We start from the raw sequence: 16674 nt of genomic DNA on the forward strand, positions 1-16674 counted from the left end.
ATTGATGGAGAGGTGAGAGCCCATGGTGGAAAGCCAGAGCCAAGAGAGAGAGAGAGAGAAACATACAGAGAGACAAGAGACAAAGAGAGAATGCATGGTTGATGGAGAGAGAGAGAGAAAGAGAGAGAGAGAGAGAGAATGCATGGTTGCTGGAGAGGCTGACGTGCAGAGCATGAACATGAATTAAGGAGGGTGGCGACTCGCGAATTGAGAGGATGGGCGGTGTGACTGTTGGCGGGTGGAATCTTGTGTCTGAGTATCGCAACGGCACATTCATTCGCCACCAACGGCTCATTATGCCTGTCGACCGACACTCTTGGCAGCTGCGCGCGTATCCAGGCGCGGCGTTTGCCTCGTTTCCCTTACATTTTTAATCAACCCACATCGCCAACGTGCTGGCACAGTTGTAGAGGAGTAAGTTTGCGCCATGTTCTTCATGGCGGGACGGTCCCAGGAGCATCCGAGGCCGGGGAATGATGGCGATTCGGCGGCCATTATAGTAGCGGGCTGGTAAAGTCAACAAGAAAGAGATCTCAGATTCTCGTGGATAGATAGATGACGAGGAAAACATTAGTGGAAGCAATATGCGAAGTAAATGTGTAGAAGGGACGCAATGAAGCAATAGAACGAGCTTGAAGCAAGGTAGTAGTAGAGATAGAGATACCACAGGAGGAAGGAGAAACGATCATCTTGAGTGCAGCAGAGATGGAGGTACCACAGGAGGGAGGAGAAACGATCATCTTGAGTGCGTGCGAGGAAAGCAGATGAGCTTGAAGCAACAGAGCAGAGATCACAACAGACAGGAGGGAGGAAAATCGTGTGTGTGAGGGTGAGGGAGGCAGATGAGCTTCGAGCAACAGAACGAGCTTCAAGCATCCAAGCAGAGATCACAGCAAGCAGGAGGGGAGGAGAAACGAATTTCTTGTGGATATATGAGGGGAGCTCAGGCAAATTCGAGCAGATTGAGCTTCTAGCAATCGAGCAGGTGAGCTTCTAGCAATCGAGCAGGTGAGCTTCAAGCAACAGAGCAGAGGAATGAGGTTCAAGCAATCGAGCAGATGGGCTTCAAGCAACAGAGCAGAATCGAGCAGATAAGCTTCAAGCAACAGAGAAAAGCTGTAAGGGAAGCAAGCAATTGAGCTTCACGCAACCGCGCAAACCTCACAGGAGAAATCAAAATCGTCTCTGTTTTTCCTATCTGAGCTCGCCACCATCGCGAGGAAGATGAAATTCTCGCATCTGTAGCGAGTCCTCCTCGCAACAGCAGTCAGGAGGACGAAATCTTCTCTCCGTCTTCTATCTACAGCTCGCATCCGACGCTCGGAGCCTTATCCTCCCCGGCTCTCTGCAATGGGATCGTGCTTGGTCAAGCCCGACACTTCTCGAGGTTCCTCTGTCGCCCCTTACTCCTCTCCGCAGGCCAAACGTCCTCGCCTGCGCTTGTATGGCTCGGAATTATGCCCGTTCACTGCCAGGATACGCATCGCTCTCGAGCACAAAGGCGTACCGGTGCAGAGCGTGTGGTTGAATTCGGATGAGGTGAAAGGGAAGAAGCTGCAGCTGGTCGCGTTCATGGTGCCGGAGGGAAAACTCCCCATCTTACAACACGAGGAGGAGAATGTGTGTGGATCATCAGATGAGATTTTGGAGTACATCGAAGCGACGTTTCCTAAACCGAGCTTGCTTCTGGGAGGGTCTCTCGCGAAGGAAGTGCAAGAATGGGTTGCATACGTTCGAGACACTTTCAGTCCTCTCATAGCTCAACTGTTGTACGATGCAGACCCGTTTTCTCGCAAAGAACGAGAAGCAAGATTGCACGCCTCTTTCACAAAGCTCGACGGTGCAATCTCGACGCACATCTCCAAAGGTCACTTCTTCTTCGGTGACAGATTCAGTCTCGTAGATGTTTACCTCATACCCTTCCTTTTGTTGGCTCGCCCTCTCGCATACTTTCGCGGTATAGAGATGAATCCTTCTCTTTCGCACCTGCTCAATTATAACAGGCGCATGACTTCCTTTCCCAGCTATGCGCCTGTTAGTATGGACCTCGATTTGTTGCAAATGTCGGTGGATAAGGCCCTTGCCGAAGCTGCATCGCCTCCATTGATAGAAATGACTCTGTTACAGCATGAGAGTATGCTGGGTCACTTGGAGAACCTTGTTCATTCAGCAGAGGAGCTGACAGTGGCTATGAAGCAGGCTGCAAGAACCATCGATCCCGTAAAAGGAAGCATTGGTATGCAGATCAGGAAGCTGTCGACTCGGTATGGTCACTTGTTGGAGTTCATGCTAGAACATGCTCAAATGGAAGAACGAATTATATTTCCTACACTGGAGAAGGCCGACAGAGGTTCGTGGAACGTAAGGCATACCTTGCTAGTTTAAGCTGTTTATCACATTCATGTCAGCTTCTTCGTTTTCGTTGGCTTAGCGTTGCTAAAAAATGCCAGATTTCTCGGTCAGGGAGACGGAAGCTGATGGTATTTTGAGCTTCCCTTGTGTTTTTCATGATCGCTTTATGCATATCTATGCAGGCTTAACGAAATCTGCCAATCAAAGCCATGCGAGGGATTTACCTCTTATGAACGGCATCAAAGAAGACTTAAAAGCAGTGTTGGCTCTTGAGCAAGGGAGTCCTGGTAGAAGCGAAGCTTTGCATGGTGTAGCAACGCGCTTAAGAGCGCTTCAGGTATGAACCTCGTAAGGGATGAGTGATGAACATCACTATTTTTAATGCCCTGGGAATTGGTTTTACTGCATTTGCACCCATGGGAATCTCAAGCACTAGACTTTCTCTTCTGCAGAGATTCGTGAATTTTACTCTCTTTCTCGGGCTGTCGATTCTTCAGCATTTGTATTGAATGATTGATACTGTGATTTGTACTATGCAGGATCACACAGTCGAACACTTTCAAGAGGAGGAAACCGAGCTTCTTCCTTTATTAAACCCAGCAGGTGTGGGGAGCAAACAGCAAACGGCATTGGTGGGGAAATGCCTGAACGTTATGGATTCGCTGCATGCTCGGTTATTCCCTTTTCTTCTATCAGGACTCCGGCCTCATCAAATCCACCAGTACTTGATTCTAGCGCACAAGTGCGTAGAACACGGCAAGGCAATCTCCATGATGGGCGCACTCCAGAATTCAGATGAGGAATATGAATATATATGGAATCTGGTGAAAGACAGGCTTCCTTTCCTTGCATCTTAGAGTAGTGGAGCTTCTGAATGATTTGAATGTTTGTGCTCGTTCTTTTGGTTGAAGGATCAAAGTGTGAAGGACGTCCTGCAAATAAAGCCAGTTATGAAGAAAGGTTGCAAAGTCAGCCTTGGCGCAGAATTGTAGGTATGCAAGATATGCAGTCCTTCTCTATAGAATGCAACAATGCTAAGTATTGCATGCATTACTATCAATACTGATCACTCTCGTCAGTAGGTATGTAGAAAGGCTGATGATGAATGTGAAAAAATGATACAGATTTGTGTGGAATGGGTCCTCTTGTAAGATACATGAAAATGGGTGGTAGGACAGTGCACTCTTTTTCTGAAGCTACAAAAGTTTGGGCCAGACGGCTTTTTAACACTGCCTTTTATGCTAAACTGTTTTCCTTAAGAACAATATTAATGTGTTCAGGACTTGTAAGCATCATCCCTTGCTCAATGAGAGAGAGATAAGGGATTATGTGTTCTCTGCCCGTAAGACATACCTTGTCGGACTTTTAAGGGTACTGGTATCGGTGTATACAAACCTTGGGTCTCTGCAATCGTTTTTATAAAAACTTGAGAATTCTATGCGTTAAAAGATCTTCAAGTTCAATTTCTTTGCTATACTTCTTGCGGTTCTATGCCTTCAAGATGTCAATTGTTGCGTCACAACTTAAAGAATGCATCGTCTTTGGAAAGGGTGGTGTAAGTGGAGACTCAGCATTTTCTTATAAAAGCTAAGCATTCTACCCCCCCGTCCCCCCCTCTCTCTCTCTCTCTCTCTCACTCTCTCTCTCTTTTCTTGTCATCCAAACTGTTCCACATTTCCTTGTAGATTAATATAAGTTGGCATTAATTTTTTAAAACATTTTTTCCCCATTCTAGAGCATGGCAAGAGACAGCTGGAGGAACAAGGAAGAAAAAGAAAGGCATACATACACAAGATGGACATGTAATTTTGTAATTAGAATTTGGGGGGTGGTAAATATTTGCCTACTTTTTAAAAACTAGGGGCATGATCTGGTGAATTGTGAGCTAGTGCCTTAGAACAAATTTCAAGTAAATCTCTCCTTAATTCCACGTTGGATACCTTCTATTCTATTTAGTATGTGCCCCCTTACGTTGGATACCTTCTATTCTATTTAGTATGTGCCCCCTTACATTGAAAAATGGGAAATTCCCATTAATTAGTGGTAGAGAAGAGAAGAGGGGTGAAAAAGAAGAGGGAAAGGGCATGATTAATCTAAGGGGTTAAAGGGGGAGGGAGGATTAGAAGGGACCATTTAAATAGGAGCCCCCAAGTTGGTGAAAATTACCATTAATTTGTATAGGAGAAAGAAGAGGGGTGAAAAGGAAAGGCTCATAAGCTAAGGTATAATCAAAAAAATTAGAGATGTTTCTAGATCGAGGTCTAGAGTTCTTTTAAAACCTCCTCTCCTACCGATCTTCCCACCCTCCTACCATCTGTCTTCATCTTCAATGTGATTGGTGGTATCCTCCGAGGGCTTCCACTAAGATTGATCATGAGCTTGCCTTTGATGTCAATGCCATTCTTACCAGGTTCACGCCGGTTTCATTCAAGGGAATGGAGCTGAGTTTGTTGTCTTCAAGGTGGCACTTCCAATCCCTGAAGGCTATAGGAACGATATTTATAGATGCAATATTGGAGGCAAAAGAGGGAGGTGCAAGCGTAAGTGGGATGAGCGGCGAGGCGGAGGAGTTGTGATGCTGGAGAACCACATGGATGCCACTGCAAGATTGCGTGAGGAAGGGGCAATCCAAGGAGGTGCTATTGCTGCAAGACTGCGTAGTGGAAAGGTTGTTCCAAGGAGGGACTATCGTAGAGCTACAGAGAATCGATTGCATAGAATGGTCGATGCATATAGCACGGAGGTGCTGTTTCTGCAAGATTGTGTGGTGGAAAGGTTGTTCCAAGGAGGGACTATCGCAGAGCTACAGAGAATCAGAATGGTCGATGCATATAGAACAGAGTCAAAGATGGGAGTCAGAGGCAGAGGGGGAGGGTTAGTTTAGATTAATTTACATTAAGGGGTTTTAGCTTAGGCTAATGACTTAATTAGATCATCCATTAATTTTTCCCATGAATCCAACAGAATTTTAAGTCTTGCTAATGCAATGCAAGGAGGTGCTATTGCTGCAAGACTATGTGGTGGAAAGGTTGCTCCAAGGAGGGACTACGATGGAGGGTTAGTTAAGATTAATTTACATTAAGGGGTTTTAGCTTAGGCTAATGACTTAATTAGATCATCAATTAATTTTTTCCATGAATCCTACAAATTTTTAAGTCTTGCTAATGCAATGCAAGGAGGTGCTATTGCTGCAAGACTGTGTGATGGAAAGGTTGCTCCAAGGAGGGACTATCGTCGAGCTGCAGAGAATCAATTGCATAGAATGGTCGATGCATACAAAAGGGAGTTAGAGATGGGAGTCAGAGGCAGAGGGGGAGGGGCACGGTGGAGGGTTAGTTTAGATTAATTTACATTAAGGGGTTTTAGCTTAGGCTAATGACTTAATTAGATCATCAATTAATTTTTCCAATGAATCCTGCAAATTTTTAAGTCTTGCTAATGCAATGCAATTTTCGAATACCAAGACAATTGGAACAGAAAATGTCAAGCCTGATGCAAGAAATTTGTTGCAAATCCGATGCTAGAGCACAAAGTTATTGAATGTTGTGAATTAGTAGACCCATTATTGAATGTGCCTGGGGATACATTGAAAAATGGGGAATTAGTGGTGGAGAAGAGAAGAGGGGTGAAAAGAAAAGGGAAAGGGCATGATCAAATGAAGGGATAAAAGGGGGAGGGAGGAGACCACTTAAGAAAGGGGCTTTCAAAAAAAACACATGCTAAAGGGGGAAGGGAATAGGGCTTTAAAGAAGAATAGAAGTCTAACTCGCTTACATCGAGTTAGAGACCCATTCCATTGGGTTTCAAGGTTGGGATCCTAGGCTCCCATTTATTTCAATACAATTTAAGACTTTATTTATAAATATCAACATGAGCTTAAGATGGTATCTTTCAATTGGAATCTACATTTAAGAAAATGAATGCTTGAGAGCCGTCCAATAGGGTCTCAAGGTTGGGATCCTAGGCTCCCTTTCATTTCAATACAATTTAAAACTTTATTTATAAACATCAACATGAGCTTAATTAAGATGGTAACTTTCAATTGGAATCTACATTTAAAAAAATAAATGCTTGAGAGCCATCCAATAGGGTCTCAAGGTTGTAATCGTAGGCTCCCTTTCATTTCAATACAATTTAAGACTTTATTTACAAATATCAACTTGAGCTTAAGATGGTACCTTTAAATTGGAATCTACATCAAAAAATGGAATGCGTGAACAAATTGTATTTTAATACATAGTTACATACACACATACCTATGTATATATTTTGCACGTAAAGATTGGCAAGGTGAGGATCAAAGAGCATGCATGGATAGAGGATATGCATGCACTTTGATGTTGAAGAGTGGGCATAATTTTGAAGGATGGATTACTTTTGATTATGATTAGATTTTTGGATTACTTAGGATTATAATTGGCTATCTCTCTTAGTGCTAATAATCAATGGGGTTATAAAAAGTTATCCATTACCCTATACGTTAAATAAGCCATCTTTAATAGTTGTATTCAATTTAATTTATTGCAATTGATAGTGTTAGTGGCATACTCTCTCTGCTAGAATATATGGTTGCCTTTGATTCTTCTCAAAGATTTTGTCTTATGACATTGAGCTATGTTCCTAATTATTATCTTCCACTTTGTAGTATCTCTGACTTTGCGAGTGTAGTAGTGCCTACACATATTGTTGTTATTGTTTGTTGCTCCACTACAAGATTCTATTTCAGTATAGTATTAGAGAATCAATTGGTGTATCGAGCTCTTGGCTCTTCTTTGTGGCAAGCATTGTGGATTATGTAATAGATATCTTAGTGAAGCATGCATGTGTGTGTGTGTGTGTGTGTGTGTGTGTGTTCAAATTTAATACTCCCATTAATATAGAACTATATAGTTAATCCCATCATTAGGATTAAGTGATGAAAAATCCATAAAATGGATAAAATAGAGGTTAACCTTCACATAAAGAGAATCGAATGAAATCTTGTTATACCAGTAAATTATTTCATACAACACCTGAAATGTGTCTCTCGATACCAAATATGGAATACAAAGTTAAAATGCTGAATCTTTCAAGTAATCCGAGATCTAATGTCAGGGTCAACTTACCTACCACCATCCCAGAGAAACTAAGTGTGAGAACACAAAAGCTTCTAATGGTGGGTAGACAAGTAATGCCTGTCTACCTTGGCTTATTATTGCTCTTACCAAAGATCCAAATATCCATCTAGATTCAAGAGTTAAAAGTGACATATATGCTAAGTAATAGGTAAGCATACGTAGTCAATAATAAGAATGTACACCTTTACCATTGGGGGATCAATCACAATTTATTGCTGTCCCACTTAAATATACTTAAATTTATTTAAGTATATTGCTGTCCCACTTAAATTTATTACTCAGGTAGCATCTCTAGGTCAGAAAAAGACATACCATTAACCTACTAATAAAGTTAGACTATACTAATGACATTGTATAATTATGCTTTAACAACCTACAGTAAGAATTCCAAAGAAATCAGTAAAGGATAACTTTAATATAGAAGGAATGCATTTCCTAAGATCATAAAGAGAACACATTCCAATAGGGCAGGACTAATCAAGGTAAACAATTGGTTAATAGAAAATAATTCTTTAATTCAATTTTAAACAAAAGCATGAAGTGTGCGGGGTACGCCTCCAATTTAACAACTATAAGAAGTATAAGACATTATTTTTAGAGAAGATAAATTCCATAAATGCCTCCCCAAAAGTATCACAACAACACAAAGTAACTATAGACGTGCTTGGTAGACGTGCAAAATAGCGAGCACGTCTATAGGCGTTGCTTGAGTAGAGGAAGTACGGGCACATCTAAAAGTGCGTCTAACAACTCGTCTATTTGCGCATTTAAATAACGCATCTATTTGCGCATTTAAGTTGAGAAAATACGGGCCCATCTAACATCGTGTTTATCAGCGCATCTATTTGCACATGTATTAACACATCTATTTGCGCGTCTAAATTGAGAAAATATTGGCCCGTCTAACGTAGCGTTTATCAACGCGTCTATTAGCGCATGTATTAGCATGTTTATATGCACGGTTATATGCACGTTTACACTGAGAATCAGACGCTTATATAGACACAAACTAGAGAATACAGAAAGTGAGACTTTGGTATACATCATTGCTTTCCAAACATTGCCCATGATTACCAAAGCACATAATTTTAACAAAAACATCAATGCTTTTTTGCAAGCCCACATATACAAGAATTAAGTGAGGTGAGGAGAATGAGACAATATGTAAAATAGTTTTGCCAATATCAATGAGGGGCTATGGTTCAATCTCAACCTCAATGAGATCAACCCTTGCCAAACTATCTACTTCAAAATCCAAACAAGTGTTTAGATTTACAAGTACATTCAATCCACTACTACTTGTGTTACTCATGTGCTCATTGAAATCAGCATCACTAATGGTAGGCTCATCTTCATGGGTAATGGCCTCAATATCTGTATCTCCTATCTCATGATCATCCTCCTCTCTCGTATCACGGTCATCATCACGTCCATGGCCATGATCATCCTCCATACGCCCCATGTTAGTAAATGTACTATACATCACTTTGAAATGTGGCATAATAGGTATGACATGCCACCATCGGGTATTATCCACCATTGGTTGATAGACAACCTAATTCAAACACAAATACAATCATGTTATTTTTCTTGCATCAAATATTTAAAAGTGAAGATTTTTATATGTGTGCACAGTACCTGTTCACATTGTTGCAGTAGTACTAGTGTGTCCTTCTTACTTTGCGAAAACTTTGTGGAGTCAATAGTTACAAAGCCACTTACATGGCATTTGATTGTTGCATTAGGGCCTCTTTCCACCATGTCCTTAAACCACTTTACATCCAAAACATACACAAAGAAGCGTCGAAAGTCAAGCTTAATAATATCTTGGATTATGCCACAATAATCATCCATGGCTCCATTGGCTCCCTCAAAGCTAGCAATGACGCCACAATCTTGTGTGTTTCTCTTATCATCAATCCGTTGGGTTCGAAAATGCTTGCCCTCACACCATATAGCATTGAACATAGTGCACTACACCAAGAAAAAATCAATTAAATAAGTAATCTAAATTATTGAAAGCTCTTAACTTATGCATAACATTCTATATACCAACCTTGCTCATGCATCCCCAAGCATACTCCCATTCTTCCATTGTGATATGCATCCCCTTGTCTTTCTCTGCTTTCTCCATTTCATCAAGTAGCCAATCCACATGAATATCCTTTGGAAGTGCTCTTAGATACTGAGGGTATGGCACAAGAGATCTGTGGTGTGTACGAAAGAGGGCCCTTTCTTCTTGTCTTCTTGCCTTTGCATCCTCGTATCTTGTCACCCATCTTTTCATCACGTCACTATTAAGCACGCAAAAGAGGTTGATACTATTATGCAACTCCGTGTCTATTACTTTGTTGCGTCCTTTCCCTTGAGGCACAATAGAGGTCATCCTTAGGTCTTCATCATCTCTCCATAATCGTGGGAGAGAGCTATCCACATAGACAAGAAACTCAAAAATATATACAAGTGACTCTTGTACCAACCAACCCTTGGCCATGCTACCTTCAGGTCTTGCATCTTATCTCATGAAGCCCTTCAAGGTCTTCATGAAGCGCTCGAGGAAGAACAACCACCGTGCATGTATAGTACCACATATAGCAATCTCATCCACCAAATGCACTATAAGATGTAGTTGGCTTGTGAGAATAGAACGTGGAAATGTCTCCTCCACTAAACAAACCGCCTCCACTGACATAACTCGAGCATTCAAGCGTGGTGGGATCTATTTCCTTTGAGCTCACATACCTAGGAATGAAAAAGTATAGCATATCAGCAATATGCATTCAAACTTGCATGGAGCATTGATACACATCATATTTGGTATCATGTAAAGTACCTCACAAGCTCACCCATCTTGTAAATACAATCTTTCACGTCCTTCGATGCACTACGTGAAATGCTAGTAGGTAGTATGAACTGAACCTGTGAGGAGGTGGTTGATTAGTTGCTTATAATTATTCACTCACAAATTTGGAAGGAAAAAGATTTTATGCACACAAAATACTTACTTGGAGCATCTTGTGCCAATCATGAGATTTCAAGACATATAATTGCTCTACACCTCTTTTCTTGCTCTTTGTAAAGGCTCCCTTCAAACACCTCATGCATCCAGTGGGAGTACGAATTATAGTAATAGCACACTTCACTGTTGCCATCTCTAGCTTTGATAACATCCACGGTGTATGACGTAAAAAAACATGCCCATTTGGTCTCTCTTGTCGCCAAGCTTCATGCATCCTCCCTGTGGTACATAGATCCTCCCTTATGCCTGCGGAATCTCGTGTCCCATTCAAATGTTCCCAAATGGTAGATGCCACATTCTTGAAGATATGCATGGGATCAAGCAGGTGATTGATCTTGAGGTGGGACCAATATGGTAAACGATAAAAGATGGAGTATCTAAACAAAATAAAGTGTTAGCGGGTAATCTTTATTTCCAGCCAATATAGCACACAATAGTTACAAACCCTTACCGGCTCATGCCAAGTGGTGGAGGAGTCGTGGAACCATCCCAAATTCTCATCCAATCTCTTGCGGTGAGTGATTGTGGGAGGACTTCGTTCCAAGGGGCAACATATCTAGGATGATCACGTGGGAGAAATCAATGGTGATTCTCATAGATGACCTTATTCAATGCATCTGCCCATGAGGCAACTAGCAAAGGACCACAAACAGGACATGCATGGTAACCCGATGTAGTGAGACCTGAATAATAGACGCAATTAAGAGTTGAAGGTGGGTTTAGGATGCCACATCCTTTGCCTATTCATAATTAGAAGTGCAATGCTTACCTAAATACTCACCATAGCCTGGGAAGTCATGCATTGTCCACATCAAGATTACTTTGCAGTTGAAGTCTCGTGATGAGGGAGGCCTACTCACATCATGCACCTCGATACCTCTCCAAAGTATATCTAGCTCGTCAATCAAAGGCTCCAAATAAACATCAGGGTTTTTGACTTTATGTTTCCCTGGAATTAGAAGGGACAGCATAACATGTCCTTGCTTAATAGCCATAGAGGGTGGAAGATTATAATTCACCAATATCACTGGCCATACATTGTAAGACGTGCTTTTGAGACCAAATGGGTTCACACCGTCCATACCCAATCCAAGTCTCAAGTTCCTAGGTTCTTCCTTGAAGCTTGGCCATGTGTCTTCAATATGCTTCCACGCAGGAGAATATGTTGGATGCGAGGAATTATGGGAAAATGTCGCAGAACCTTATGAGGCACGTCCAAAGTTTTGAGATCTGCTCAATATCTTGCCTCTCCACAAGTAGGACACTCTCTTGCATCCTTATGTAGTCCACGAAACAAAACGCAATCATTGACACATGCATGGATGCACTTGTAATCTAATCCTCCAAGAGAGGTCACATGTTGCCTTGCCATATCTCTTGAGGTCGGTAATTTATTCTCCCTTAGAAGCATTTTACACAATCGCCTACACGTGAAGACCATAAATGAGGAAAAGCATTCGAGTAATTGACCCACTAGCATAATTCACCATGTTTGCAAAATAGACTTTAAAGCTTACTTGAGTAATGCATTCAAACTTGCATTGCTCCATCCATAGATGGTTTGCAAGTTTAGTAACTCAAGGGAGGCATGTAGAACAGAGAATGTGCACCCCTCTAACAGTGGAGTCGATGCTGTAGTAAAAAGATCATCCTGCTCCATGCTATCATCCCTCCCTTGATGAACATATAAATCCCGCACCATATCATCAAACACCTCCTCCATGGCTTCATGAGATAATGGGGGAGGGCTACTATCACCATCACTCCATGCATCCGTAACGGCCCTCTTGAAGATCCCACCTCATATCGCCGATGCTTCAGCGCCTCACGGTGAGCATAGGGCAACATATGTGGGTGTGGCATTGCATCCTGTATCAAATTAAAACGGGATCATAACTCAAACATATGAACACCCATACGTATCTCAATCAACCTTAACTTACAAACCCTTACCCTGTTTACGGTCGCATCCCATTCTCCATACTTTGAGATGTGATTGAGTGTAATCCTGCATGCACGATACATATTTCCTCAACATCGATCACACATACATTTGATTTTTTGCTCCAACCACATTTCGCGATGGTGGATAAGAGGTATTCATCCTCACTAGAGCTACTTGTTGAAGATGAAGAAATCCTACAAACAAACAACCCAAAAAAATTTGCTCTTCTTCAAATGTTTAATTTTAAACTCTGTGGCGCATCTAAAGGTGTGTCTAAAAGCGCGTCTGCTTGATCTATGGTACACATCTAAAAGCGCATCTATAGACACGTCTAAAACCACGTCTACTCTATGTCTTTACACGCGCAAATAGACGCACTTTTAGACGTGCTTATAGATGCGGCTTTAAACCTGCTTTTAGCGCGCTCGCTTTGCTTTTCTTGACATTACTTATACTTCGCATGGCTTGCTTGTTTCCTTATTAGTAGATCCATAGTTTCGATGCTTAAGAGGAAGGCACCCACACTTACTTCCGAGCTTACACTTAAGAGGAAGGCACCCACACTTACTTCTAAGCTTAAAGGAAGGAGAGGAGGGTGAACAAGGAGGAGAAGCAACTTTGAAAAAGGAGAAGAACCTTCCATACCTCTATCCAAGGTAAGTCTTTTTGTAGTTGGTATTTTTTGGAAGTTTGCTCTCTTTGGATTTGTACTTTCTCGTATCTAAAAAATGCATGATCTGGGTATCAATGCATGATCTGAGTATCAGTGTCACGTTTGTGTGTCGGGCGCAATGTCCTTTTCTACTTTTTAGAAAAGTCTGTCTGTCGGAGCGCGTCTATAGGTGCATCCTAGAGCACGTCTAAACGCGCGTCTACAAGTGCGTCTAAATGCGCGTCTAGTCTGTTTACAGACACAGGCAGCTACGTTTATAAATGCATCGTTACACGCAAAAATAGATGCGTTGATCAGGCACATCTATAGACGTGCTCCGACAGTAATCCTTCCCCTTTGTTCTCAGCTCATCAGTAATAGATTTTTTTTCTTTTTTTCAGTTCATCATGAGGCCAGGAAGCGCTTCCAACTCACCTGATCCCCGAGAGTCTATTTTTAGGGACTTATATAATCTTTTAGGGCACCCTCCTAGTCCTACGGAGTTATACGGGTATATGACGGGTACCATAAACACCCCCCAGGAGTCGGCACTACAAACTCCAAACGGTGCACCCCACACTAGCTGAGATCACCCCAGTGGAGTCAGCACAGCCCAGCCGGCTACACAGTACAGGCCCATCTCCCATGTCGTCTCATGCCCCTTTCCCCATGTCGTCTTATGTCCCTTCTACCATTCCATCTTACGCCCTTCCCCCATGCCGTCTGGAGGTCCTTCTGTCTCGCAGAGCCGTCGACGTACTCCTGTGCAATCGAGACTCAGTTCTCCAGCTACGACTGGTCAGCGTAGTCCCGTGCAGTCTCCAACTACGAGTGGCCAGCGTATGAGCTCAACACGACATGGTAGTAGGCGTAGTAGCAAGGAGAGCAGTGGGGGATGCATGGCATAGTGCTTTGGGAGGGGTGGCGGTGGGGACGATGATGATTCAAATGATTTAGACGTGCCTTCGGGTGATGGTACGATATTCTATGACATCACTCAGACAGGAGGCATCTTAATGGATGCACGGGGGAAGGACATCATGGCCTTCATGCACTCTATAATTGCTAACAATTACAGAGATTGCTTTATCCACTTCAAAGACCAGCCAAAGAGGTTGGCTAATGAGACCCTCGCTGCTCTTCGCTCTAGGTATCCTAACCCCCCCAATCGCCAGTTCACAGATAAATGGGCCAAAAGTCAAAGATTGTTACGATACTTGGTAATAAAAGATCTTCGCTTAAGAGGCAGGCATTAGTGAAGCTTGCCAGGATCGAGGGAGGTCAACCACCAAGGGGCCCACCCCACATCGCTCACAAGCGTGAGTGGAAGAAAGCAATGAAGTCAGCGAGGGAGGACCCCAGTCTGCAGCACGTGGAGGCACGAAGGATCCAAATGGAGGAATATGGAAGCGTGCATTTTGGAGCAGAGGGTGTTGAATCATTGGAGGCCCAATCTGTAGGTATCGATCTCAAATTATATTGCTTATGTAGTTTATTAGGAGGTTGTTTCTTTGTACTAATCCCTCTGCAAATTGTGTCGTCTTGCAGCTTGAGATCGTAGGCAGATACCCTACTCCTGTGGAGATAGCCTACCACCGCCACCATCGCAGAGGAGATACATGGAGGCACTTCTATGATGACGGGTTGATTACTGAGGAGCAGTATATCCGGGCTACTAGAGCGGCCCTCGAGGTATTTGAAAGTAATTAAATCATGCCAATATTATAAGTAAAGATTTGATTTTTCATACATTGACATATGTTATCCCTTGTTTACAGGCCCGTGCACAAGACGACGAGGAAGACGAGGAAGGAGGCACAGAAGGGAGCGCAGAAGGAAGCATGGAAGGGAGCCTAGAAGGAAGCGAGGATTAGTCGTAGAAGTAGTGCTAGCTACTCTTTTTTGTACTTAAAGCCACTAGCTTGGCTTCGTGCCTGTTATATATACACTCCTCTTATTTTTTGTACTTGAAGCCACATGACGTGGCTTAGCTTCCTTATTTTTTGTACTTGAAGCCACATGATGTGGCTTAGCTTCATGCTATATGTACGTACAAGCACTTTTTGAGCTTTCAATTTTATTGCATTTTGGACTTGTAATGTTTTATTTGGAATTGTAATTAAAATGCGGTTGGCTGTAAGAATTGAATTAGCCAATGTGGAAATGGGATTCTTGTAACTATATAGCATACACAACATACACAGCATTCTGTAAATTTAAAAAAAAATATTATAAAGCGCGTCTATCAATGCATTTATAAATGCGTCTGTCTATTGACAAGCGTCTATTTTTGCATCTACAAATGCGTTTATATAAGCATCTATTTTGGCATTTATATGCGCATCTATACGCGCGTGTGTGTCCTATATAGATGCGCTATTAGACGCAGGTCTCCAGATGTGCAAATAGACGTGTCCGTAATTTTTTTATTTAGTTCAGCAAATGTGTTTGTGTGCGCATCTATGGATGCTTTGTCTTGTTGTGTATGTTTTCATGTGCCATGTGTGTCAAAGACCATTAAACATTTATTTAAAGAAATATAACCATCCATTGGTAGCACATAGATGACAAAAGCTTAAGGGATAAGTTCATATAGTTAAAGAATCCATACAAACATAGACCTAGAGAACATTAATTAGAAGCAAGAACACCATAGAAAAATGACAATTTCATAGACCTAGAGAACATTAATTAGAAGCAAGAACATCATAGAAAATTGATAATTTTTCACTAAGGGAACATTACTAGTTAATTACTCGGTAATAGATTTGAGCTAGTCATTTAACATAGACCTAAGGTACAGATTACACTAGGTTATAAGCATGGAGCATGCACTTACAACCAAGTCCTCATAAATATAAGAGTTAAAGTAGGGACAAATGAACGTACCCCAGACAAGCAACCAAGAATACTAACCCGGCAACCAAGAATACTAACCCTGCTAGAAGGTGGCTATAGTCTCCCACAGAGAAAACCAAAGAACACTAAGACACAAAAGGTGAAAACTTCCAAAGAACACAGACAACATACGGGTACCCACTTCACTACAACCACGTCACTCTACAAATATAACAAGCTACGTACACCTGCCCGAAACTATGTTAGAGCTAACTAGGAAGGCCACAATACTAGAATCCTAACCAAACAAGCGGAAAGCAACAAAAAACCGAGAAGCGGCTGGTAGTACGTAACCAGTGTGCCGAACACCAGCAGACCGTTGAAGTCCACTAACTCGTAACACCCAAGTACCACCGAACAAGCACACGAACTCCACTAAGAGCAAGCCACAGCGACAGACTAACTATAAGGTATCCACCCGCAATCAAAACCGTGATAGAGGAAAAGAGAAGCACGAAAAGCTACAAGGTACTCAGGTAGGAGGAAGAGGCGTAGGTAAACAAGGCAACAGGATTTAGCTAACTATCCCACCCTGACTTGGATACAGAGACAATGATGACTCAGAACTACTACCGTAACTGCAAGCAACGGACTTGTAACACGACGAATACAAGTGTAAGGGTGACCCAGTTATCGTGTACAAGGGTAGTTGCGAGCGAGAACGGGGATCATCCGTGAAACAAAGGCAGAT

General features: G+C 42.2%; 2 protein-coding genes across 3 annotated transcripts in view; both read left to right on the forward strand.

Annotated features, from left to right (window-relative positions):
• Positions 1-16674, forward strand: part of LOC147905674 (protein THYLAKOID ASSEMBLY 8-like, chloroplastic) — a 156292-nt gene that overhangs the window by 96871 nt on the left and 42747 nt on the right. The window lies entirely within an intron of this gene.
• On the forward strand, positions 390-3634 carry LOC147905677 (uncharacterized). Its single transcript, XM_087373987.1, has 3 exons — positions 390-2350; positions 2535-2689; positions 2892-3634. Exons 1-3 carry the CDS (start codon positions 1351-1353, stop codon positions 3207-3209), a joined length of 1473 nt encoding a protein of 490 aa, XP_087230113.1. The 5' UTR covers positions 390-1350; the 3' UTR covers positions 3210-3634.

This window comes from Dipteris shenzhenensis, chromosome 1 (genome assembly GCF_047967505.1).
Source record: "Dipteris shenzhenensis isolate YYH24624 ecotype China chromosome 1, Dip_SZ_1.0, whole genome shotgun sequence".
Taxonomy (NCBI): Eukaryota; Viridiplantae; Streptophyta; class Polypodiopsida; order Gleicheniales; family Dipteridaceae; genus Dipteris; species Dipteris shenzhenensis.

What these genes read in the sequence shown, in the direction of transcription:
- LOC147905677 (XM_087373987.1), top strand. Translation starts at nt 1,351, where the DNA reads ATGGGATCGTGCTTGGTCAAGCCCGACACTTCTCGAGGTTCCTCTGTC. An exon ending in ACTGGAGAAGGCCGACAGAG is followed by an intron (nt 2,351 to 2,534) that starts GTTCGTGGAACG and finishes ATATCTATGCAG; the next exon opens with GCTTAACGAAATCTGCCAAT. An exon ending in CGCGCTTAAGAGCGCTTCAG is followed by an intron (nt 2,690 to 2,891) that starts GTATGAACCTCG and finishes TGTACTATGCAG; the next exon opens with GATCACACAGTCGAACACTT.